The 25,534-nt window shown below is 43.3% G+C and overlaps 1 protein-coding gene across 1 annotated transcript in view; it reads left to right on the forward strand.

Annotated features, from left to right (window-relative positions):
- LOC146859134 (uncharacterized) overlaps positions 1-25,534 on the forward strand; it is a 2,052,335-nt gene that overhangs the window by 997,745 nt on the left and 1,029,056 nt on the right. Inside the window, exon 72 of the mRNA XM_085649806.1 lies at positions 10,809-10,967. Coding sequence (XP_085505932.1) covers positions 10,809-10,967 — 159 coding nt within the window. The remainder of the gene's footprint in view (positions 1-10,808; positions 10,968-25,534) is intronic.

The following is a 25,534-nucleotide window of genomic DNA, read 5'->3' on the forward strand; positions in this document are numbered from 1 at the left end:
CCACCCATCTAGCTGCTGATCTCCCTATTCACCACCGGGTGACTCCTCCTGACTCTGGGGAATCCCTAGCCCGTCACATGACCTCAGCCAGCCAATCACGCGACAAGGCACACATTTTACACTGCACACCGAAGTGCCCACTTCTAGAAGTGTCACTTCCATACTAGCTACACGCACGCCGCACGCATCATCGCGCAGCATTCAATCACACGAGTCCGCACATACCAAACTCGACCATGCACACCCCACGCATCAGGAACTACCAGGGACACATACATTCCCCATGCATTCCTATGGGAGGGCAGGCCTATCTCACCACATGCACTCACTCCAAGGGCGCACGCACTTTACCCTGGGACACAGGAAAAGTGCGCAGAAACCAAAAACCACTATCACCAAGTCACCAGTAAAAGCAAAAAGTTCAGGGGTGAACCTGCCAGAAGGGCCAAGTCCAACAATATATATATATATATATATATATATATATATATATATATATATATTTGGTATGCTATGTTTGCATTTGAAAATGTGTCGGTCCGCCCGTTTGCCTCGGTGGCATGGAAAAAATGGGTGGAACTGACGTCAGCACGCCGACGAGGTCCTTTTGTGGCTCCGATGTCGTCGTACGGTGTCGCGAGCGGAGCCGGTCCATTGTGACGTCCTCGTCGACGTGAGAGAGCTAGGAAAGAATTTTCCTGCAGAATGCTGGCACAGGGGGTATTCTAAATGTGAGGAATCCACAGGCAGATATTGTATCCACCAGAAAAAGCGTTACCGAAGGTAAGTAACTTGTTCATCGAGTACATTAAACTTAATTACTTGTGTGTGCCAGCTAACTCAGATGTCACTAGAAACTTCTCGAATAAACAAGAAGGAATTAGTTTCTGACAACCGCATAAACATGACAACTTTGTTTCCCTTAGAATCGGAACAATCTCAGAATCGTGGAACAATAGATAACAGTTTCACTCAGTCAATCGTGCATGCTTCGTTTCTACAGAGTTACGCAGAAATAGATAGACGGGCGTTTCAATAAAAAGGGTTTATTGAACAGTCTTATTTCTCGTGCAAGAGATATGAACTGCTACAATCGTAAGACAGAATGCGAAGTATAATATGTACAGCGTTAGCAGTAAGATAAAATAATACTGCAATAGCATGGTTTATAGCTATGACAGATATTCATAAAAATACATACATAAATAACACAGGCTAAAATGTTAATACTCATCTGATGCATCTAGCTAGTTCTACCCCAGTGTACCTAACCTAAGTGTAGTACGAGGTAAGAAGTAGGTGCTGTTTGTCTATAGTCTAGTTTAGCTATAGCTGCCAAGATTTGCCAAAGTCCCTCTAGGTTCTAGTCCGCTCCATACCTTAGAATGAGTGAGGTTGGAATCCTTTCCAAGTCTCGATCTCTAACACCCTGCAAGGTTAGTCAGAAACACTGGAGCTGGATTCTCTGCGAGAAGGATGACAGCGTCTGGTCAGTGCGTCAGGTGGGGACTTGACTTCCTTCCGAACTTGCCGTGGCAAGCCACGTCGTGCCAGTAGGCAGCCGAACCGTGGTTTGCCATGGTGAGTGAAGGTATATTTATACCTTGAAGGTGTTTAGGAATGCCAGTATGACCTAAAAATCGGGCAGAAGAACGTCATGAATGAACCCCTAAAGCATAGATGTTCATGCATAATAAATGAGTTCTTGGAGAAATCAATATCCAAGCAAGGGGAAGTCCTAAAGGCTTAAGAGTCTAGTTTTTCAAGAACTCGTTGTGACGTAGATGAACGGATGTAGGTGGCCATGCCTGTATTTGGTTAGCATGGATAATGCCTAAATAAGGGTAGGATTTCTATGCCTAAATATGGGCAATGCGAACTGTGCCTATATAAGGACATAAATTGTGAAACCTATATACGGTATCTAAATCGACACACAACAGGGAGTTAACGTTCGTTCATTAGCAGTCGCTTGACCAGTTTTTTAAAGGAATTAGTGGAAGGATTGGATCTGATATCTGATGGCAATGAGTTCCAGATTTTCGGAGCAAGACTGGTGAAGGCACGGTTGTAAGATCTTTTCTTGTTGAATCTTGTGGGTTTCAAGAGAAGGGTGGGAGTACTTATGAGGTTCCACCTGGAGCCTGATAGCTCTAGCTTATTTGCTAGGTAGTACGGGGTATTGTAGTGTATGGCTTTATGAGTCAGACAAGCTATCTTAAGTTGGATTCTAGCTTCAATAGATAACCAATTTAGTTGCAGCAGGTCGATGGAAATGTGATCATATTTTCTCGAGCCAGTTATAAGTCTAGTCGATGCGTTAAAGGTAGCGGGCCTAGCTAGCTTTGGGAAGTCCAGCGAAGGTCACCAGCCCATATTCCAATCTAACGATAATCAGGGATTGAACTGCCTTCCTTAGATCTTTGGGGGGGAGGAAAGGTTGGATTTTCTTCATTGTGTTGAGTTGGAAATTGGCTCCCCTAGTAGTAGCACTAATGTGTGCTTGCATGTTTAAGTGTTTATCCAAGGTGATACCTAAAGATTCGGTAGAGTCCACAACATGAGGTGTGCAGTTCAGAGCACTTAGGTGTTTAATCAAGTCAAGGGTAGGAGACGAGTGATTAGGTGGGGCGATCAAAAGAAATTCCGTTTTGAGAGTATTTAATATCAGATGGTTCTGAGCTAACCATTGTAGAGTTTGGGCAAGTGCAGCATTGAATGTTTTTATGTCCTCTTGCGAGGAGATCTTCAGGTATAGTTGTGTGTCATCCGCATACATTTAGTATTGAATGTTCGCTCGGTTCAGAATGGCTGCAAGAGGTTCCATAAAGAGGTTGAAGAGAGTGGGCGAGAGCGCAGAACCTTGTGGGACTCCAATCATGACGGGGTACTGGAAGCGAGGGCATGATTAACTTTGATCCTTTGCGTGCCGTTGTGTAGGAAGGAGGCAAACCAGTTTAGGACTGGGCCCAACAATCCCATCCTATGTTGAAGGAGATTAATCAGGTTTTCATGTTTGATGGTATCGAATGCTAAGGACAGGTCCAGCAGGATCAGTGTGCGTTAGTGCCCTTTCAGTACTGTGCCCTGATCTGAATCCTGACTGATGAGGGTCAGGGAGTTGATATTTCTCAATGTGTTTGCAGAGCTGCAAATGTACACATATTTCAAGAAATTTAGGTAGAGTAATACTGCTGGTAATAGGTTGAAAGTTGTTTGGTTCTGATAGGTCAGCGCTGACTTCTTAGGAATGGGAGTAACTTGCCCGACTTTTAGGCAGTCCGGAATCTTTCCCTGTAAGAGGGATTCATGAATGATCCTGGACCAAAGAGGGAGAATGGCTGAAATTAAATCTTTATAGAGCTTGGCGGGTAAAGGATCACCAAAATGGTTTGAGGGTTTGATGGATGCCATGTTGTGAAGTAGCTCAGGGCCGTCTGGTAAGAGAAATCAGCTCCAAGATGCGTTGTTTTTGAGAGAGCCTCCCCAAGGCGAGTGTATTTTTGTGGGTTCTGTCACCTCCCCTAATCCTGCAGGAGGGGTCTTAGATGACAATGATATGGTGGCAGGTAATAGCTCCAGTTCAATTTTCCTTGATTTGTCGGAGAAGTGAGCTGTAAAATCATCACCACTAGGGAGCGTAAATATAGAAGTAGACTTTTGGTTAGAAGACTGGTTAGATTGTTCCTTAATGATCTCAAAGAGTTTTTTAGGTCTATTTTTGGCTCCATCCAGTTGAATTCTGAGGTGGACAGTTTTTGCCAAGCGGATGTGTTTGTTGTAGGCGCTTCTCACTTTTCTCTGTTGAGAGAGATTTGTGGTGGAAGGCGTATTTCTCCAGAGTCTCCCAGAGACTCTGAGATTGCGATTTAGGGAACCATTAAACCATGGTTTAGAACGTTTGACTGGAATCCTTTTGAGTTGTTTCGGATCAATAACGTCAAGAATGTTAGACATAGTGTTAATGTAATGTTCAGAAGGATCGTCAAGGTTGGTCAAATTAGAGGGGGGCTGTAGTTTATTTTTGGTGATTGAAGCTATCATGTTGATGTTTAGGTCTCTCATATTGTGAGTCAGTTGTTTCGCTTTCAGGGGTTAAGCCTGTCTACCCGAAACCTTGTTTAAGAGGAGGAAGGAAATTTGAAAATGATAAGACCAGTCACAGGGTAGGATGTCCCCTATTTGTATGATGTTGTGTTTAGCAATTATGAGGTCAAGAGTGGCGCCTTTATTTTGAGTAGGATCTTTACAGAGCTGTGAGAGGTTGAGGTCTGAGTGGAAAGATAAAACAGCACATGAGGATTATTTCACTGTAAGGTTTGAGCGATGAATGCAGGCAATGCCCCCTCCTGTTTTACCAAGTCGATCACATCTGAGAATGGAGTAGTCGGGGGATTAAAATGTCAAGAATTGGGGAGGAAGTATCATTGAGCCAAGTTTCAGTAATGATCAGAAGGTCCAGGTTATGCGCAATTATGAGATCTGAAATATCAGCTGCATGTTTCACAGCTGATCTACAGTTGAGTAGCATCAACTTGATGTGCAGGTTGGAAGTGACCACTTCTTGAAGAGAGATGGTTATGTGAAGTAGGTTCTCTTTGTTCACCTTTCTGAGCTTGAGGATCGGTTCCCTGTCAGGGTCCTCAATGATTGAGGGAATGTTGAGAGTAGAGTTGGGGTGTGAGACCGTCCTTGAGTCAGTGTAGGACACAAGAAGGGCGAGAATGTCTTCTTCAGACAGCTGAGGTAGGGGTCTGTGGGGCCTAGAGTGGTGATGAGGTAAAGTTCTCGAGCTCCAGCTAGAACTAAGATAGTCGAGAACAAAAAACAAGGGGACTCTACTCATGTGGAACCAGGGTACTAAATTGTTAACAGAAACAATGGCTCCTGTGGACAAATGACAACGTACTTGTGATATAATGATGCTCAATGGCTTTAAAACGGGTTAATGTGATGCCAAAACCGAACCAAGCAGACAGACACACACTGTTCTGCTACGAAGTGGTCGAGGAGCAGGCCAACAGAAATCCACGATCAAGTAAGATTTCTCCACCGGATGCAAATGACACTGATTTTCAGGGAGACGGAACAGCTTCCCCTGTTGCCAAACTGTACCATTGTGTAGCAGTTTTTAATGAAGAAGCCTGCCAGCATGTAGACACACCGTCTGGAGTACGCACACGGACTGTACATATCCCGTGCTTTCCTGATCTGCACCCATCTTGGAATCCTCTCTGTTGTGCCATTCAGAACCTTGCCAGGCTACCTCTTGCCTTACATGGGAGCCCGGCTGGGTCCCATGTGAGTATTGATTCCTTCACTACACTCACGATGACACGCTCTTCGCACAAAGCTGCGCACAAGAGATCCTCCAGGTGTCCCTACACTCCTAGGTCCTGAAGAGACCCTACATTGCACAAAGGGTCGAAACACCGTCGACTGTTTACAAAAATGAGCCATTAAACCAGCACTTATCATTGTTTAAAGTGTGGTTAATAAACTATATAGTTTCCAATGGTCGTCTTGTTGATATATAGGAAACCTTGTACATATGTCACAAATATGTCACCCTTGTTTTAAGGTTCCATTTTTTCACTTGGACACTACTCACTACTGTTAAACTATTGTGTCAATATTTGTTTGTATTTTTTTCAAAAACTTCATAAATACCTGTTGAATTACAAGTTCATAGTGTGTTTGGCTCCCTCTCCTTTTGACAACACATTAACCCGTTTTAATGCCATTGAGCATCATTATATCAAAAGTACGTTGTCGTTTGTCCACAGGAGCCATTGTTTCTGTTAACAAGAACCAAGATAGTAGCAGAATGCAGGGTGGTTGTTAGTTAAGGAGGACAGCTTCTGTGGATTGTAGATATCATTCCGTTGAGTAGAGGGTGAGACCAAATGCTTCTCCATCTTCAAGGAGAACTGAAGAATGCTTTGCACCATCTCTTTGACTACCGAGATATCATGCTTAAGGTCAGTAATCTTCTCCTCAAGGCAGGGATTGTTCATGCACTTATTTGCAGGAATATCCCACGAAGGTAGGTCTGGTTCATCAGAGAGAGGGTAATAGAGGGTTGCGCAGGGCCATTGGCACAGTTACAGAGGGAGATAGAATCATACTCAATACCGGAATTAGAGCCTGGAGTGGGAATAGGGAGAGGGAGAGTAAAATTAGGAGGGGTAAAGGGTGGTGAAGCAAGTAGTGAGCGTGTGGGTGAGTGTCTGTTATTGGTCCGCGCATAGGAGACAGCAACTAGGTTCCGGGCCCTGCTATTGAAAGATCCCGGGACTAAGGGAAGAGTATCCGATCCTACCTGACTGTTAGAGTTGGTAGGGTGATCATCACTCTCGCTATTGGAGCAAGGGGTTTGTGACACAGGGGACGAGGATAGGAGGGAAGGCAAGGTAAAGGAGGAACAGTGGTGCAGACAGCCATAAGGTGGGTGGTACACCGGTCAGTTGAATCCTCACCTGCATGAGGCAAACGTGGGTTGTTCGGGATTGTGGTGTGGGGAGTAGAAATAACATCTGTTGAGTTGAGTAGCGCTGTGGGGTGCGTATTAACAGAAAGGAGGGCGGGAAATGGGGAGGAGGGGCAATCAATCACCTCTGGATCAGAGCAAGTGAGTGGCACGTTCTGACTGCGAGTGGAAGGGTTGGAGTTAGTTAGTGTGTTCTTTATCCTCAGGAAGGCATTGTTAAATCGCTTGAGGTTCAGGTCCGAGGCTTGAATAAAGACATTACCATTATTGTAGAGGGAGATAGTTAGCTCAGCCATAAGGGCCGTGGATGGAAGTGTGGTTTAACGAAAGCCATGCGGAGTTTTGGTCTGTTTGGAACGCAGCATCGAGGTGAGTGCCTTTCTACACTGCGCTCTTCTGTTGGTGTAGAAGATGAGGTCAGTGACTATAGTGCCCTTCCTGGAAATATATGTGTCTGATATAAGTGTTTCTGGCCACATTTTGAGGATATTGTGTTTAAAGGTCTTTTTAGCCTTTATCGATAGGTTGGGGGGTAGATATGTTGTGCCATGTTGACTGTGGTGCGTGGCAGGAAGCGATTAAGGGGAACACAAGAATAGGGGGGAGGAGAGGTAGAACCAATTAGGAGGGGGTCCTGGTAAAAGGTAGAGGAGCGATCTTCCTCTCGCCCATGCGTATTGAGAACGCCACTGCAGGGGTGAGACATCAAGCAGGGGAGCGGAAGACTGGGAATGGGGATGACATTAAGCAAATGGGAGTAAAACTGAGGAAGTAAAGACCCATAAAAGGGGTGGGGCATAGGGGATAGCGAAGGAAGAATAATCATGTACCTAGTTTTCAGTGAGGCATCCTAAGTGAACTGAAGGGCTTCCAGGTGTTTAATAATATTGTACGATAAGGTGAGTATATTGTCCTGATTGAGGACTTCCAGGTGATTAATAAATTGTGACCATCAATAGGTGAATATGTTAGATTTTACTCTGCTGGATCGGTGAGAGGAGACAAAACCGGTGTAAATCATGAGCAAGGCAGGCAAGTCCCAGCTTGCAAGATCAAAGGGGCACAAGACAAGCAAGTAATTATTTCAACAGTTTCATTTAAATCCTACTCGGGTGAACATCAATGCCATTTGAGAGGGATCCCAAGCGTACCTAGCTCATATGTTGAAAAGCCAAGGATCATGCCATCTTCCAGGCCATTTTGAGAAGTGGCCATTTTGAATAGTGGCATAAGAACGGGTGAATAGCCATGAGAATCCCCATTTTGAGGATCGTTTTAAAAGTCGATGTAGGATCAGGCCAAACACTCTAAGTGAGTTTGTCACCTCATAACTCCCAGAGGAGCCGCCATTATTGCAGGGTCGATTTAGTTATAAAACACTTACCCTGTCCAGGGGGAAACCGGGTGGAGGCGACACTCCTTTTCACCTGGGCAGAAGGCAGAAGAACAGAAAAAAGGCAAAGAAGCTTTTATTTCTTGTTATGAGACAGGCATCATGTGCAGACAATCCAGCGCAAAATCTCTGCGGAGGTAGCTGCCACAAAATAATGGTTGAACTTTCAATCGCCCTCCAATCACGGAAGTGCGCACATTATCGCGGCAGATTCAAAGTCAGGTCACTCAAACCCCCATGAATCCCAGGAAGGAGCGTCCGCTAGCTGCAACAAAGCACCCCCACCAGGCCGCACATATGTAGGTCATAAACCGCATCCCCGAAATTTCAAACCCACCGTTGGTCTACAGCAAATGCGGTGGAAGCAATAACCTGGCCTACGGGCATAGAGCGGATACAGCGGATGCACCCCAGTCAGCACTGTGATCGGGAATCAGGTCATTAGAAGCATCCATGTGCAGCAACGAGGTCAACGGCTGGGGCGAGACATGGCTTGCCCTAAGGCCTCGAAGCAGACTGAAGACTGGGGCCTGACATCCGATCTCTGAGGCACATGCCAAAACGCCGCCGAAGACTGCCTAAATCCCTTGAGGCGCCTTCCAAACCACTGTTGGACTAGCCAGATTGAGGGCCCATGCTTAAAGACCTACGGCCCTTATCCAGCGTCGTCGTCGAAGCAGGATGCAGAAGGTGTCTCTCACTCTCTGGGTCCGAAGACAGGGGCGCTGACATCCGATCCCCGAGACAAGGTCTGCACCCAGCCAAAGACTGGTCAATTCCCTATGGCGCCTTAGAGATCAACGTTGGACTGAGGGCCCCATCAGAGGCAAGCGGAAGCACCCACCGCCCCATCCAACGCAACAGTATATGCTAGAGGCAGAGGAGGTCACTTCCTCTCATGGGCGCCCTGTAGCCTCTTCGCTGTCGCCGCCCTACATGGGCACAAGTGAGATCGGTCAGCAGAGGCAGGATCCGCCGTGATCGTCGAGGGCGAACTCCTCGCTGTTGCAAACCTCCGTGGGCGTCGAGTGCGAAGAGGGCGACTCCATGCTGGGGCGTCCTGCAGCCACCTTGCAGTTACAGCCCTCCGTGGGCGTCGAGATCGAAGAGGTCGATTTCATGCTGGGGCTTCCTGCAGCCACCCCGAAGTTACAACCCTCCGTGGGTGTCGAGGCAGAACAGGCAGGCGCTTCGAGTCAGAGATGACGAGCCTTCCAAGTGCAAGTGAGCGACTCAAAATTAGAAATTCGTATTCCAGGTGTGACTTGCGACACTATTGCATGTCGATGCGGGTGATGGCTGGGTTAGCGGGGGATATTTACCCATTTGTTCATCCCCAACCCAGGAGCTCCAATGCTGAGCTCCTACCTGGCGGCCATCTAAGCTTCGCTACATTACCTGTTAGCCTCTTTGAGTGGCTGGGTGAGCCCAGGCCCATTAGGGCCCTGTGAATGCAACTGTGTGTCTCCACCGGATACCTTTCATTTTGTATTGCTGTGTAATTATTTTAGTATTCCTAGGAAGCGTTTTCTTTGACTAATTCTGAAAGCTATGGATTTTGCCCAAGCACGCCCATGTATTTACAACTACTTCCTATTGTATATGTTCTTGCAGTGGTTTCAGGTTTTTTGAATGCTGCTGTTAGATTTAGGTGTTCTAGGCTCAATTAATGGGGTTAGGGTGTTAAAGCTTTATTTTTCATCTGTATATTACTTTTTTATCCTGATATATGAATGTATTTTTGGTTTTATGTGCTTTTATGATTGTATTTACAATCAAATAAAGATTTTTTGATGATGAACTAACGGCAGCCCCCTAGGGTGGCACCTATATAGGCACTGTGCACGTCACTTCGGACGCAGACGATGATACACGGAGCTGAATGGCGTCACCACCGGTGCACTGGGGTACTGCTTAAGAAAAATCTCCATGGACAGTCCGACGCCTGGGGATAATTCTAAGGGAAGGAATCTGCAGCTAGTTAGAGGCTCTACCAGATAAGGCATTACCGAAGGTAAGTAACTTATTCTTCTTGACCCTCTTCTAATGGCTCTAAACAATGTCGGACAGCAAGGGAGATATACCCATCTTTGCGTTTGCCTTACCTGGCTGTGACCATTGTTTATAAAGCAGTCCTTGTCCCTTAAAGACATCCAGGAAAGATATTGGGGATAGGGGAAGAATGCAGTGATTCCCTAAACTATTGTGTGCTCCTCACAACCCCATGGACATGATTCCCAGAGAGGAAACTGTCCATAGGGGACAGCGTCACCTATGAAAATCAGTTACTACTCCAACTTGGGAGTTGGTAACTCAGCAGTGATTGACAACAGAAATTATGGTCAAACCATTTAGACCCCCCTTTCCCACTAGCAAAGAGAAGGGAATGCCTCCTTAATACCCTTTCTATTTGAGGTTAAGAAACGGTTGTTTTTTAAAAGGAATTTGTAAATTATAGAGAGTTAATTTGTGGTTGCAAACTCTATAATTTTGCGAATGTCACACTTTGGGACCTCGGTTTCAAGCTCTATGACCATAACTTGCATTCCTGTGGCAGCAAGTTAAAGTACACCATAAAATGATTTTTTATAATTTTGCACGCAAAGCAATATATTAGAAGATGACTTTGTTCTGTTAACTGTGAAGGAGTTAGTCTGTATAGTTCCTCCCAGGGAATGAATATTTGTTTTATTTGTCGAATAGAGTGACTGTCTCAATCTTTCCTCTGTCAGGTTCTTTCACGCAAATAATGTATTAATCACCAAAACATCTCTTCATATTAACCTTTTGCTGGTTCCAAAAATGTTTTGCACAGGCTGCTGTAAGTATTTGGGAGATAAAACTGTACTCAAGGGAAAAATAATGATACTTAATACTCTAGTTTTGCCCAAGACGTTTATTGTGAGTTTATCTGATTGATTTCAGCTATCTGAATCTACATTAGAACTACTGGAATCCAATATTAAAAAGTCAACATTCACCGTTGAAAATATGGAGAGAAAAGCTGGAGGTAATGTGGCCGCTGGGACTCTTTTGAGATGGCTCCAGAGAGCAGTCCACTACTACCGGTTAAAGGCCTCAAAGGTATTCATCTTTTACATAATGTACTGCATTAAAACAATTATCATTTTCTTTATGTCAATTAAGAGTCAATAGACATTAAACTTAATCATCCCTTTGAATTTTAAAGGTAACTAATGATATTGCTCTTCATCGTGTTCTTATATTGACATAATCAATCTTACGTTTTTTCAGGAAGTAATTGTGCTTTCTGTTACATCATTAACTATTTATATTTTGTATTACAGTACAAGGATGGGGTATAGGTGATTGCGGAACAGCCAAAATGTTAGTATTGATTTGGTGATTACTGTAGTTTTGGGTGGCACTTTCCCCTGGATATACGCAGCAGATTTTTCTACCATTTTGAGGAATCTGTAGAAAGCTGACTGTTAGGTGGGGATTGTTTCACTAGATATAAAGGTCCAGATATAAGGGTACCAGATGTAAGTGTCATATTGAGGACCGCTACAGGTTACCCAAACCTTTAAAATGTTGACTCCGCATATACCATCTTTAGTTTGAACAAGCCACTGACCAGTGTTATCTAACAGAGTTGATAGTTTAAAAGTTAAACAATCTACCTGCAATAAAAAACTTTAATTTACACCTTACACACGTCTCAATTCAAAATGATACAATTCAAAATGATACCACTTTTTGTACTAAATTTACCAAGATACAGTGCAAAGGAATAACTCTTTCTGTAACAGGTTGACCAGGTGAGCAGAAGCTTCTGCTACAATATACCAAACATGGCAAAAATATCCTCAAATAGGTGTTACTTCACACTTCATTTGTGGGTTATTCAGATATTTGAATTCAAATGACGTCTCATTTGTGAGGCTCCTGTGATACAAATTGCCACACATAAGATCTGTTATTGCAAATAAAAGGGACTTCCTTTGTCACTACCTAGGATATTTACATTTTTAAGATAGAATGTTCCACAAAACATGCTTCCAAGTAGAAAGAATACTACACATTATCCTGCTCTTAGGAAATGTTAGAGTAGAATAATCTGTAGTATTATATTGAATCTTTTTCACTCATTCATTTGAACATTGTAAATTAATGTCTACAGGACTCTACGTGGATTATATCTGTTGTCTATCCTGAACAATCATAACAAATGTTGGAAAGTGGGTTATTGGTAGGGGCAAATGTAGGTCTGCCACTGGCAATAAGGCCACTAACACATGATAGGACTCAGCATAAGTCTTAGAAAATGATTCCTGTGCTCAACCCTTGGTAACGTGGCTGCGAGCAGACAGGCTTAACTTCAAAGACAGGTATGTAAGGCATTTAAAAACACCAATTCAGTAAATAATTAAGACACACCACATAATAAAAATCCAACACCAATTTATAAAAATAGGAACTATTTTTATCTTCACAATGACACCAACACGACAAAATTCATATGTAGGGAACCGGAGATATGAATTTTCAAAGATTTAGCAAAATATAGCACTTAGAAGATTATAGCACCATATTGGGATACCTGCTCGCGATAGACCGGGTCAAAGTCAAAGTTTCAAGCCGACTGTGATGGAGCCCTGAGCGGCTACAGCTCGCGGCAGGTCCCAGTCTCAGTTTCTACCTGCGGACCTAGAAACTTTTCTGGAACTTTTCTCCCCGAGGTCCCTCGAAGCTCCAAGCCAGTCTGGATTTGGTGAGGATTCGCTGGATTGCCTTTCAATGAGCTCCCAGTCAACTTCCCTGGAGAGGACTTAGAAACTTTTTCTTTAGTGCTTCAGCGGGGCAACCCAGGAATCCAGGCCGACACGCGATGGACGGCAGGCGGCTTGGCGTTCATGGTTGCTCCCAGTCACCTTATCTACGAGCGGACTTAGAAACTTTTCTGGAGCTTTTTCTCGCGGGGTCTCTCGATGCTCTTCATGTAGCCGGATCCGGTGAGGGTTCACTGGCTTCAGATTTCTTCTTGTCCCGGTCAAACTCTGAAAGTTGGACCGATGGAGCTTTTAGCGGAACGAACCTGGTTGGCTTGGCCGGCTCGCGGTTGAAGGCAGGGGGCCTGGCTGGCTAGGTTGAGTCGGTCCCTCTATGGAGCTTTTTTTTCCAAAGTTGCTCCAATGTTCTCCAAACTTCTTGAGCTTCTTCCTGAAGTTCCTCAAGGGGTCCCAAAGTGTCTCAAACTCACTCTAAGGGTCTGGAAGCTCCAAAATGGTCCTTAAAAGTAGAGGACTTCAGTTCCCACAATCCACCGGTACAAAACCCTTTAAAATCCGCTGGTAGTTCTGCAAGGTGTAGATTTAGTTGGTGATGTTCCAGATGAGCTCTTTTAACCTGTAGCTTTCAGGGAGTCCACTCTTTAGTTCTTTTTCAGCAAGATAATCCACAGGGCTGTAGTTTCAGAAGGTGTAGTCTTCAGAGGTCAGGCCTTAGAAATCTTTGCACAGCAACACTTCTCAACAGGGCACTTCTTGCTTCAGTAAGTTTCAAGCAGCAGATCTGAGGGACTCTGCCCCCCTCAAATACTTATTCCCAGTTCTCTGGGTCAAGCAGGAGGTCACTGCTGACCAATGGGAGCAGGCCAACTCTCCAAAAATATGACTACATCCTGTAGAGGGTAGCATTATTTTGTTCCAGAGTGCACCAGATAATGGCTGATTTTCCAGCAGAGAGTCAAGAGCTGGCTAAACACCCCCCCTAGGATAGCGTATTTCCATAGGCTCTCCCCCTACCATCTGCACGTACCTTCCCTAATCCTAGGTCGGTTTGGGGTCAAAAGTGTGGACTGAAAACTGACACTGTAGCCATCCCTATGCCTTTGAAGACCATGGTTTACAACTCTCCCCCTGCTATGGCATTCCTGTGTAGCAGCACACTGCCGTCCCAGCAGAGCTGGTTAACCCTACGGGCTCTTTATCACCTCTTCAAGTCAGCCTGGCTAATCTACTTAACTCTGACCAATCAGGGCAGACCACTGGAAGGCTGAATTCGGAGTTACAAACAAGAAAGTCTTTTAACTTCTTGTATGTACACTTTAGGAGAAATTCAACAATATGATATTGTTGGATTTATTAATACCATTCTGGGAAGTCTTTGAATGGTATTTCTAGCCTGTTCCTATCAAGAGTTATTAGATACTAACCTCTTGTCATGTTAACCTATGTGGCCTGGGATTTGCAATGGGGAAAATGACTTGGGCCATTTTTCCAGCACTAGGGCTTATAAAAGCATATTTTATAAGTACTTCACTGATTTCTACAGCCCCCCCATGTGCAACTAGGGGAGACTTTAGGGGTTCCGAATCTGTAGAAATATTGCAGATCCTCCCTCCACAGTGCTCCTAGCATCAAAGTCGAATTTGAGAGCACTTTACCACAATGTGGGGAGTGAAATGTGAAATTTCACTTAACCCAGGTCATATAAAACCCATTTTATAAGGATGTACCCTATACATATCTGACCCCCTCTACCCCTGGGACACCTAGGGGAGACCCTGGGGGTTCCTAATATGCCAAAACATTGTAGGTTATCCATTTTAAGTGCCCTAAACCCCAAAGTCGAGTTTGGGCACAATTTACATTTAAAAAGTAGTCATGGAACCCAGGGCTGCTTTTAAACTGGCCTCAGGCTTCAGCAGTGCACACATGCAAGTGCAAAAAGAGCTACTGGCCTCTAAACTGCCATGCCCTAGGGTACTGGGTACTTCTAGGTAGTTTCAATCTCCCCGCCCTATTATATACTTGGGCTTATAGGGTAGGCCATGCCAATTACAGGGGTACCACACCATACCATTGTGTGCTCTAGGGTATGTAGGTGTTTTAACTGTGTTCTAATGTGTCTCTTTAAGCATTGCACTGGCCCTGGGCCTTGTTAGGCAGAGCCCAGGGTCAGTCCGAGTCAGTTACCACCAGTATCAGTCAGCAAAAAGTTGGGGCGTGCCCAGGGCACTGGATGACTTTGCAACAACAACCCAAGCTCCTAACCTGTGTTTTCGAAACACCAGTGATTATGGATATTTTTTAAATTTGAAAATGCATACCTGTAGTCATTCATCTTTCTCGTGCTTAAAAAGAAGGTTGCTAATTTTACGTCCATGCAAAAATGGGGTTGTAAATTTACATCAGAGAAGTTAATGTTTATTATTCCTTTCAGGAAAAAGTGACATATATGACTCATACAGTTGCCACAATGATAATGCTCTTCTTAACACTCACTCTAATGTCCTTAAACGGTATTTCCTGATTTTCAGTCACTTTCTCTTCCAGTTTTGCTTCCTAATCTTGTAGCAAACAGTATTTGCTTATTCCTAATGTTAAATATCGTTGAGCTTTGAGAAATGTCGTGGAAGGAAAGAACAAATTAAAGCATCACATTTTGCTACCTAAACGCCAACTGTCCCTTCACACGTTCTCCTACAGCTCACTGTACTAAATATAAAGCTGCAGATATGCCTCTTTGCTGATCCCCCTTCTTGCAGAAATGAGAAATAAGCGCTACATGCAAGTTGGTTCATACCTCTTCTATAAATGAAATGAAACTGTTTGGATGCAGAGTATCAATAATATTGACCTATGTTCAGGCAATGGGCCATCCTAGGATCTGCACCATTTTAAGTGCCCTTTTCCTGTAGAAAGTTCACTTCTTGACACTTTCTACTTTTCTAAGCTTATCAACTTATAAGTGATTCTTTGATGGGAAGGAGATATTTACTTTACCCTGATAACTGTCCACCGAAAGTGTCTTTTGTATATTCACTTGTCGCTATTCCAATTTTAGTGTAATGTGTCATGCAGCTTTTTTGCACCTCTGGCAAATTCAAACTGGTGATGGGCTGACCGGTGTTAGCATTCCACAGCATTCATGATGTAATATGTATGAGGAGTAATTTGGTCCCTAGGACATGAAGAGCAGAATATTAGTTTACTTTAGCTAGTTTGGAGAACCTCTCTGGGACAGTAATTTAGTTATAGATATTCTGTTCATTCTGAAAAGCAAGTGTTAAGTTAAATGATCTTTGATTATTTCTTATTGATCAGGCCGTTTCACCTTACACCTCTTTCCATGCTTTAATACCAAAAGCAAAATGTGTTTGTTGGCTTATTTGAAACCTCTAAAAAAGAACTGTAGGTCGCCATCTTTCCAACCCTTTTCTCAACATTTTTATGATGAAGTGTGTGAATGCATTACCATCTTTTAGAAATATATTTCAGTGAAAAATTGTTCGTTCCACTAATCCTAGCATAGCAAAATATCTGAGTTTAAAGGAAAGCTCTTGTATGTACTTGAAGAGTATGTCATGCATTAATGTGTGCCAGCTTTACTGCGCTGCTACATCAAAAGCATCCCAAACTATCTACGATTTTGATATTGGGGTAATCTGCATTCCAGCTATAAATTTAAATTCTACATTTTAATCGTCCATGAACATGTCATAGTTCAATAGTTTAGTGATCTCTAAAATGTATTTTAATCATGTGGCCCTGGAATTGTGCAGTTTTCTCAAGCAGTAGAGGACAATGTGGGCCCCCTCCGAGTGACAGTTACTTTCTTCCTAAAATTAGCCCTAACATTTGCGAAGCTTTTTCTCCCTCACTTTATGAGTGCTTTTAAAATATTTCTATCTTCACAAGCTTTAAAGGGGCTGTCAATTTTAAAAACAAAAGAAATAGTTTGTTAAACCCTCCACTAAAAGTCGGTTTTTGGAGAAAGAATTAGGCAAAAAAAAATTGCATTAGCAAAGTCTTTTGTAAAACATTTTTTTGCTAGGGTCACTGTGCCCACTAGCATAATCTGAAAATATGGCTGTGTTTGCAGTCTGCGCGAAGGGCATTATTTGTCAACTTCATGAAAGCTCAAGGGTAGAGTTTCCAGTGTCATCCATTGGACCTTAAATTCAAATGCCTCAAACACAATTTAGTTAGTTTTATGGAAAAGGTTATCTTAACGCTGGGCTCACACTACATCCTTGCAAGGGTGTAAGCTTTCCTACTTAAACAGTGTTTGCAAGAAGTAGCGCTAAGTGCACGTGATTCTTGAAAACAGACTAACGCCTGGTTCTCCAGCCCTACTATTTACTGTAGTCTGCAATGTGCATGTTTATGGGCTGGGAGTGTTAATGTTTTGTATTTAATTTTGAAAATGTTTATCTGTCTGATTAATAAATACCTAACATATCCCTTCTTGGGCCTTCTGCATGAAAGTGGGAGAGTTTGTGCGTTTTCCTTGCAGTAACTTATACAATTGAATTATTGATGTTTACCTTACATTATATGCACAGTGTCAGAAATGTATTTGCAGGTGTTTGAGAATATCCGGTGCAACACCTAATTGGGTGGTCGCTATATTTGCATTGATTGTACTTGACCACTCCTCTGATACTCCACTGTCAACCCCCACAAATGCTGAAACAGACCCACATCTAAGGACATCTTTGGCTCTAAATGAGATGAAAGAAGGCCATGGTCCTCGCTAGCCAGTTAAAGGAATGTTGCTGCACAATTGTTTGTAGCTGTACGTGCGATATATCACTCACAAGCCGGGAATGTACACTGTGGAAGATATATAAATGTGACTGACAATGGGCTGTTATTCTAAGCAACAGTGTGCTCAATTTGTACTTTTTTGCTAATTCATTCACATAGGGCCAGATGTATGATAGTTTTTAGTGGTCGCAAATGGGAAATCGGCCCGTTTGTGAGCGCTAAAAAGGGTTGTGGCATGTACCAAGCCTATTTTGCACGTCGGTTACCTGTTACCGACTCAAAAAAATAGGTTTTGCGAGTCGCTATTAGGATGGGGTGTGCCAAGTGCATCCCTTCCTAATAGCAGGGGGAGGTAAGATTATTTTGCGACTGCAAATTTGGTGACAAAACAATCACATTTACTACCAATTTCAAGTAGGTGGTAAACCCATCGCAAACAGGAAGGGGGTCCCCAGGAGACCCCTTCCCCTTTGTGATTGGCAGCAAAAATGTTTTTTAAGAGCAGACAGTGGTCTCATGGACCATTGCCTGCTCTTAAAATATGAAACTTAAACGTTTCCTTTTTTTTTTAACGCATCCCGTTTAACTTCAGGGAAAGCGGGCTGCATTTAAGAAAAACAAACCTGCTTTATTGAAAAAGCAGTCACAGACATGGTGGTGTGCTAACCCTAACAGGCCCCCAGCCGTGTGAATGCTGGCCATTCCCAATGGGTCACAAATGCGACCTTCCTCGTGAATATTAATGAGCAGGTCCTTTGCAACCCATTTGGAAATCGCAAACAGTTTCTCAGACACTGTCGTACATCAGTGTTTGCGACTCACAAAACCGTACATCTGGCCCTCGGTCACTAGCTGTGTTTCTGTGGGTTATTTAGCTCCAGAAGCCTCTTGTTTTGTGATTCTTTAACAGCCAGCCACTCAACATCTGCCATGAGTTACAGAATCTGCTGTTTGGGCCAATGAGAAGCACGCTGTGAAGGATCCCCCCCAATCGTTGTAATAGCATCTCTGAAGGGGGTTGTAGAAGTGTTATGATAAACATAAAAACTGCTTTACTTGCTGAGTAACGTAAGTAACTAACTCTTTTTCGGAGGCATACAGTGGTGTGTACATCTTTATAAATAACTGTAAAATAGCTGGTATCTGTTAATTTACATCTATTTTCAGGCATACATCAGATGTAAGCTTGGTAAAAATCCTTCGGTAATCAGGTACCTTTGTTTCCTGTCAGTCATTATAAAGGCAGTGGTAAACCTTATTTAAACTCCCATACATTTTGACTGGGATGGAAAAATGTGCTTTTGGCAATGGACGGCTTACTGTAAGGGCAGTGGGTTAGGCTCTGTTGCTCATCCTCTTTGAAGGTGTTGTGCATATATGCCCTGGACAGCACTGGGTGTTTGCAGCCATCTCCCTGAAGATCAGCTCTCAGTGCTGATTGGACGGAGCGCCTCCTTTGTTTTCATTTGAGGCCCCGAATTCTCGTCGCTTTCAATCTCAATTAGCTCGTCAGAAATGTGTTTTGAAGGCTGACAGCGCCTATTTGGGGGATTAATGATCGCTGATTTATGAATATTGAGCAGCATTTCAATAATCCTTTGCAGCCGCAGCCAGCCTTGCTTGCCTTGATACAGTGCAGCAATCACTCAAAGGCAGTTAAATGCTTCTGATTTATGGCCTTCACCTCCCGGCCCCGCTACATTTGCTCTATCTGTGTGTAAATTCTCAAAATGCAATTCCCTGCGCCTCCTGAGAGCCAATTTGAGTTAACATTATGCATGAGCCGAGCATGCTTGAATTCTCAGGTCTCTTATTTTACTCATTAAATTTGCACTGAACATCTTGCAATTAAAGTTTCATATAAATTTCTTCTTATGACTGGCATTTGGCCTTGGCTAAATTAGTTAAAATGTTGTTCCTCTGAAGATTCCGTTGCAGATGGATTGATCTTGACATTTGGCTTCCTCTGGGTGACGATGATGATAGAGCACAAATGTATTGATTAGCCTCCTTGAATCCTAGCTTTTCCTCCCTTTGAAAGGCTGCCTATGGCTAATACAAGGGAGCAGGTTTATCAGGCAGGTCACACCTGGATGGTGCTAGTAAATCCAGGTCATCAGCCATTCATATGCCACGTGTAAGCCTTTTTCACTGACACAGCTAAAAATCAAGCCTTTGGAACCCATGACAGGTATTATTGTATTTTATATTGTTTCTAAAGCGCTTTAGACCGCAAGGTATTAAAACACTAGAAGCGGATGTATTCACCAATGTCATTGTTATATATCTTTACGAGTTTAAGTCGTAATGCAAATTGTGATGTGAGTTCAATAAAGGTGTAACATGAATTCCGAAGGACTGTGGTATGTCAGATCAGTCCATTATACTGAAAATACATCTATTGATCAGGAGTTGTAGCATAATTAGATAGTGGAAGTAGTTTTTATATACTCTCAAGAGGGTCAACAGATATTTGTTAAGGTAACGAGGGTCCAGCTTTGACAGCATGTTACATAAAGTACTTCGGCTAACATGAATAAGAATCTCAAGCAAAGTATTGTAACAAGAACAAAATATTGCTTATAAATGGTATGCACAAAGACGTACTACACCACAACAAATTGAAAAGGAACGTTCACTATTTTGTCCTCTTTCCAGCCACAATTCAGGCAATCCAATGTTTAGCACATATCAATAATGAACACAAATAAAGATTCAGTTGTCAAACTTTTATTCATTTTTCAACACATGATTTTTTCAGTCAGTCCAGCTAACATGTTTCGTCCGCTAGGACTTCATCAGGGTTGTGCGTTCCAAACTCATGTGATTTCTAAGTATTGTGAAGTATGAACTCCACTTTCAGTGTGTTCATCCATTTTTGGGTGGTTTAGTACCCCGTAAATCATCTTCATCCTTCGTGTGTCAGGGCTCAGATGTCAACAGGAAAGTGTCTCATATCCATTGCAAGAATTAAACAAGCGTTTGCCATGCCAATAGGTCTGGTTTTCTATTGTGAAAGTCCTTGGTAATTAATGAGATAGTTTGTGTGGGCTACATGGATGGTTGAGTCACTAAAAGTGGGGTTTATTGTGGATGTATGTATTGTGTGAATGGATTGATAGATGAATGAAGTGGTAAGATGAATGCTTGAATGTCCATAGTAATGTTGGTGTCGGAAATATATTACCCACTCCTGCTGCTGTTCAATGACACATTCATTCATCGAACCATGCGCCTTGATACCTTCCCGTTTATCCATCTATAATTACCCTAATTCACACACTCAGATAATCACTGCATTCAGGTCCATGCCAATCCTTACAACCTCACACATATACGCACCAAAAATTAACAACTACTTTCACTTATAAAAAGGCACACGGATTGGTTTGCCAATGATTGTTTTTATAGCAGACTGAGTGGGATTTCCATTTATTGACCTATTAAATTAGTTTTCTTAATGTGTCATATCCCTGACGGTTATGGCAAGGTACAGCATCATAGTGAATAGGCCTCAAAGGACACTGTAATCCTTCCAGTTTGTATGTATTGTGCTGCCCCTTAAAGAAAAGCTAATATGTTACCCTTCTCCATAGTGCATCCATGCTTACTTTGTCCCTGTCATTGGCTGGTAGGGCAACTTTGTAATTGACCTACCACACAGATGTTCTCTGGGGCTCAGCAACCAAACTCAACAGTGTACCTGTTGGGGGTAGGGTGGGTCTCGAAATACATACACAAATTTTCTTTCTCCCATCTTCCTTCTCAGGGCATTTATTGGATCTAAAAGAGATGAAAGAAGACCATTGTAACAACTTGCCAAGAAAGGAATCTTGACACCTGTGAGGAATTAGTTTATTGTTTGAGGGTGTGCAACTGTACTCAAGCAACAGCCACAATCATTATCAGGGTGAACCACAAAAAGTCACTACATTAACCTGTGCTTGACCCTCTGGTAAATTGACACAAAAGCAGTCAATCATACCCTGGAGACAATGCAGCTCACAAACTGCAATACAGTGAAAACACTTAAGAAGAGAAGCCCCACACCAATTTAGAAAAACAGAGTAAAATGTAATAAATTATTTGATACCAAAAGGACAAACATCCAATTAGTAGAACCGCATATATGCAATTTAAAAGATTTAAGGTAAGTATAGCACCTAAAAGCACAAACCTCCAGTCGCCGTTGTCTGGCCATATGAGACCAGATGAAAGTAACAAGTTTAGGCCAGACTGGATGGAGCGCGGGCGGGATACAGGGACTAATTTAGTCTCACGGAAAAAGGTACATTCTAAAGACCAGTGCAAAGAATTCCATTTACAGTGGAGAAGGCCATGAGGAGCAGGGACAGTGTCACTGGTGGTTGTTGCTGTAGCACAAATAGCAGGCTAGATATTACGGACAGGCGTCACTGTATTGTAATGCTATAGTGCTAAGTGGATGTGTTGGCAGGTGTCAGTGGCGCAGTAGCAAACAGTCGGGTTTAAAGGAGCAGTGAGTTGGCGGTTGGCGCAGGCAGCATGATCGTGGTGTGAATGGGCATGTTTGCAGTCGCAAAGAGCCCGGAACATCATGATTTCTCCTTTTCTTCATAGAGGAGCTTAACCAATGCCACACCAAGGGTCTAGGACCTCCAAGGCACCTCTTGAGGATTAGGAACACACTCCAGCAGGGCTTGGGCAGGTCCAAGCAGGTCTAGTGCAGCTGGTCTGCAGGGCAGTTGTAGAGAGGCCTCTGGAGTTTGCTGTGTCCCTATAGCTCCGAAAGAGATCAGTCAGCTGACCATTGGAGTCCCTTCAGCCTGGGATGAAGGGTGCAAGTCCAGTCTTCCTTTTCAGACAGCAGGGCAGGCCTCAGATAGGTCCAGTTGCAGGTCCAGTACAGCCGGTCAGCTGGAAAGTCCTTCTTCTGTAGCATCCACAGGTCAAGGAGTGTATTGAAGGGTGGGTCTGAGTGTCCCCTATTTTTACAGTGTGCTCACTTTGAAATGGAAGAACCTTCTAGAATCTTCCCCCTACAGAAGTGTCTGGAATGTTCTTTCTCCTTGCCATGGTTCGAGTCTGTCTGCAGGCACAATAGGCTTCTGTGAAGTTCTTTGTGTGTGCCGTGAAGTGCAAGTGTGATATGTGACATCAAGTCAGGATGGCCCATCCTGCCAGCACCCAAACCCTCTATTGTGCTACTGTCTGGGAAGAATACACAAAGACATACTGCCAACTACACCGAGTCATTTGACCCAGGGACAAATGGTTATGGCAAGAAAATGTCAACCTTCTAAATTTGTGTTTTCAGAATTGTGACTTAAAATCCGACTTTAGCACTATATAGGGTTTTAAATGACAATTCTTCAGGAACCAAGCATGACATTACTACCTTCTCCCAACCAAAAGTTATCACTTAATAAATGTACTAAGGTAATCCAATGTCATTTGATGGGAGGGATAGCCTTCATAGTAAAACACTAATTTAGTAAGTCTTTGCTAGCAGGGCTTGTAAAACATAGAAGTACATGTTCAATTTTTTTAAAATATAATGCACCCTGCCCTATGGGCTGTATAGGACCTACCTGAGGGATGACTTATAAGTATTAAAAAGGAAGGTTGGCAAAAGGTTTATTTTTCCAGGTCAAAATGGCACACACACTGGAATGGCAGGCCTGAGACATGTTTAAGAAGGCTACTTAAGAGGGTGGCAAAATAAATGCTGCTGAATGACTTGTTAACGTTTAACTTATGGGCCCTGGGTACATGTTATATCACTTTACTAGGTACTTACAAGTATATTAAATGTGCCAATTTGGTGTAAGTTAATTTTACCATGTTTAAAGGAGAGAGCACAACCACTTTAGCACTGGTTAGCAGTGATATAGTGCACAGGTTCAGAAAACGGGGGTGAAAGCAAACCGTTTGGTAGCAACCCTGCAGAGAGAACCAGGTTCAACACTGCCCAATTGGCGAAGATATTCTTGAGACAAGATGTCACTCATAATTCCGCATTGTAGGTTGTGCAAGATATTTGAATGGAGTTGCTAAATGGCTTTCATTCTAGGCAACACTGTTATTGTGATTGTTATCGCCACTTGTAAAGAGCACTATCACCCTACGGTCATCCTGGCGTGATCATACGTGTGCCCAACTGAGCTCATGGCACGTGAGGGGTCTAACCGATTGAGTGAAGTCATGCTCTAGGATAGAGCCATGTCTTCAGGCTCTTCCTAAACTGAAAAAGATCTTCCAGCTGTCTCATCTCGGGTGGAAGATTATTCCAAAGTCATGCAGCTGCGGTGCTGAAGGCCCTACCTCCTGATTTTGTTTTTTTAAATCTTGGTACCTTCACCAACTTGGCGGAGGAAGAGCGGAGACTCCGAGCAGGAGCATACCAGGCAAATTTATTCTGTATTGGTTTAGGTTCAGATCTATGAAGAGCCCTGAATACTATGCAAAGCGACTTGAATTGAACTCTTTGCAATATAGGAAGCCAGTGCAGCTCCGACAGAGTCAGGGAGGCAGATGAGCGTCTCGGCCTTCTGAAGGCTAACTTAGCTGCCATCGTTTGGATCCTCTGGAGTCTCTCAATCAAATATCTTGGGGACTGCAGCAGCAAGGCATTACAGTAATCCATCCTGCTTAAGATGGTACTTCTTACTATCAGTGCTCGGGCTGGTAGTAATGGGATAACCTTGTGAAGGGCTCTAATAATGGAGAAGCAGCTCCCCACTGTTTTATTTACTTGTGTTTCAAGTCTCAATCTGTCATCGAACATAACTCCTAAGTTACACACTTTCTCAGAGGGTGCCGGTGGAGTGGCTGTGGGTAGGGGCCAAAAGTTGATGGGAAGTGGCGGGGGAGACTTCCCTGCTGCACAGTAAAGGTCCTATCAGCATTGAATTGTAGAGAGTTCTCTCTCAACCACTGTGCCGTATCCTGCATACAAGCATGAGAGTCTTCCAAGGATATAGACTGGTCCCCCTCTAAAGATAGAATAAGTTGGGTATCATCTGCGTAATTTACAATATTGACATTATGAGCCCTTATAACAGCAATCAAAGGGCTCATATAGATGTTAAACAGTATTGGACTAATCGCAGATCCCCGAGGGACACCATGCAGAATGTTTGTAAATTCAGATTGATAGGGGGAGGGCCACTGCCTGTCTCCTATTCGATAGGTAAGATTGGAACCACTTCATAGCTGTGCCCACTACCCCCACCTCTTCGAGTTTGGACAGAAGGACCTCATGGTTGACTGCGTCAAATGCGGCAGACAGGTCAAGCAAAATCAGTATAGCTGATTGACCCTGTCTGCTCGCATTCAAAGATCGTACATCATAGTCATAAGAGCGGTCTCCGTTCCATGTCCGGGACGGAAGCCAAATTGCACATCATCCAGAATGTTATTGGTTTCTGAGTGCTTGCTGCTGCTGCTTATCCGGTGTTGCTAAAACCTGTGCTCAGTCCCTAGATGTGGTACTTTGGATTCTTTAGCTCAAACCTCTTCTTTTACAGTCTAATACTCAATAACTTATATATCTGCTGTGAGTGACAGCATCTTTTGTATGCACCAATAAGAAGTGGCTTGATGACTCCTAATCAATCATTGTTTTGGCATCTCTGTTGTGCTGCAGAAGAAGCACTACTATTGCAACTGAGGGCTTCATCATGCATGTGGCTTTTATTCCTGAACATCTGCATGACCCTAAAACACTTACCACAAGTGTAGCAAGGTCATTGATTTTGTTATTGAGTTTGTAACACTTTGGGGCAGGTGGCGGGAGGAGCGCGGTGGGTCAGGCTGCCCCAACCTGCAATGCGTCAAGCCAATAGGGATGCCTGTTTGAATCTGGGTTTCGCACTCGAGTGCTGACAAAAACATAAACATTAAAACATGCCTGCTTCAGGGAAAACAGTAACAAAAATGGATTGCCTTGTTTATTCAACGCATATACGAGATAAATAATTGAATTGATAAACAGTGTGATGACTAAATGTTCTTCACATGTCAAATAGTCTCACATGTAAGCTGCATAATTCTACATGAAGAGCCAATAGCGTGATGATAAGGCTAAAATACTCCCCGTGGGCTGATCCAAGATGTGTTTTTTTAAACGTTGTCTTTACATTTCAGAGATGC

Source organism: Triturus cristatus, chromosome 3_2, assembly GCF_964204655.1.
Source record: "Triturus cristatus chromosome 3_2, aTriCri1.1, whole genome shotgun sequence".
In the NCBI taxonomy this organism is placed as follows: domain Eukaryota; kingdom Metazoa; phylum Chordata; class Amphibia; order Caudata; family Salamandridae; genus Triturus; species Triturus cristatus.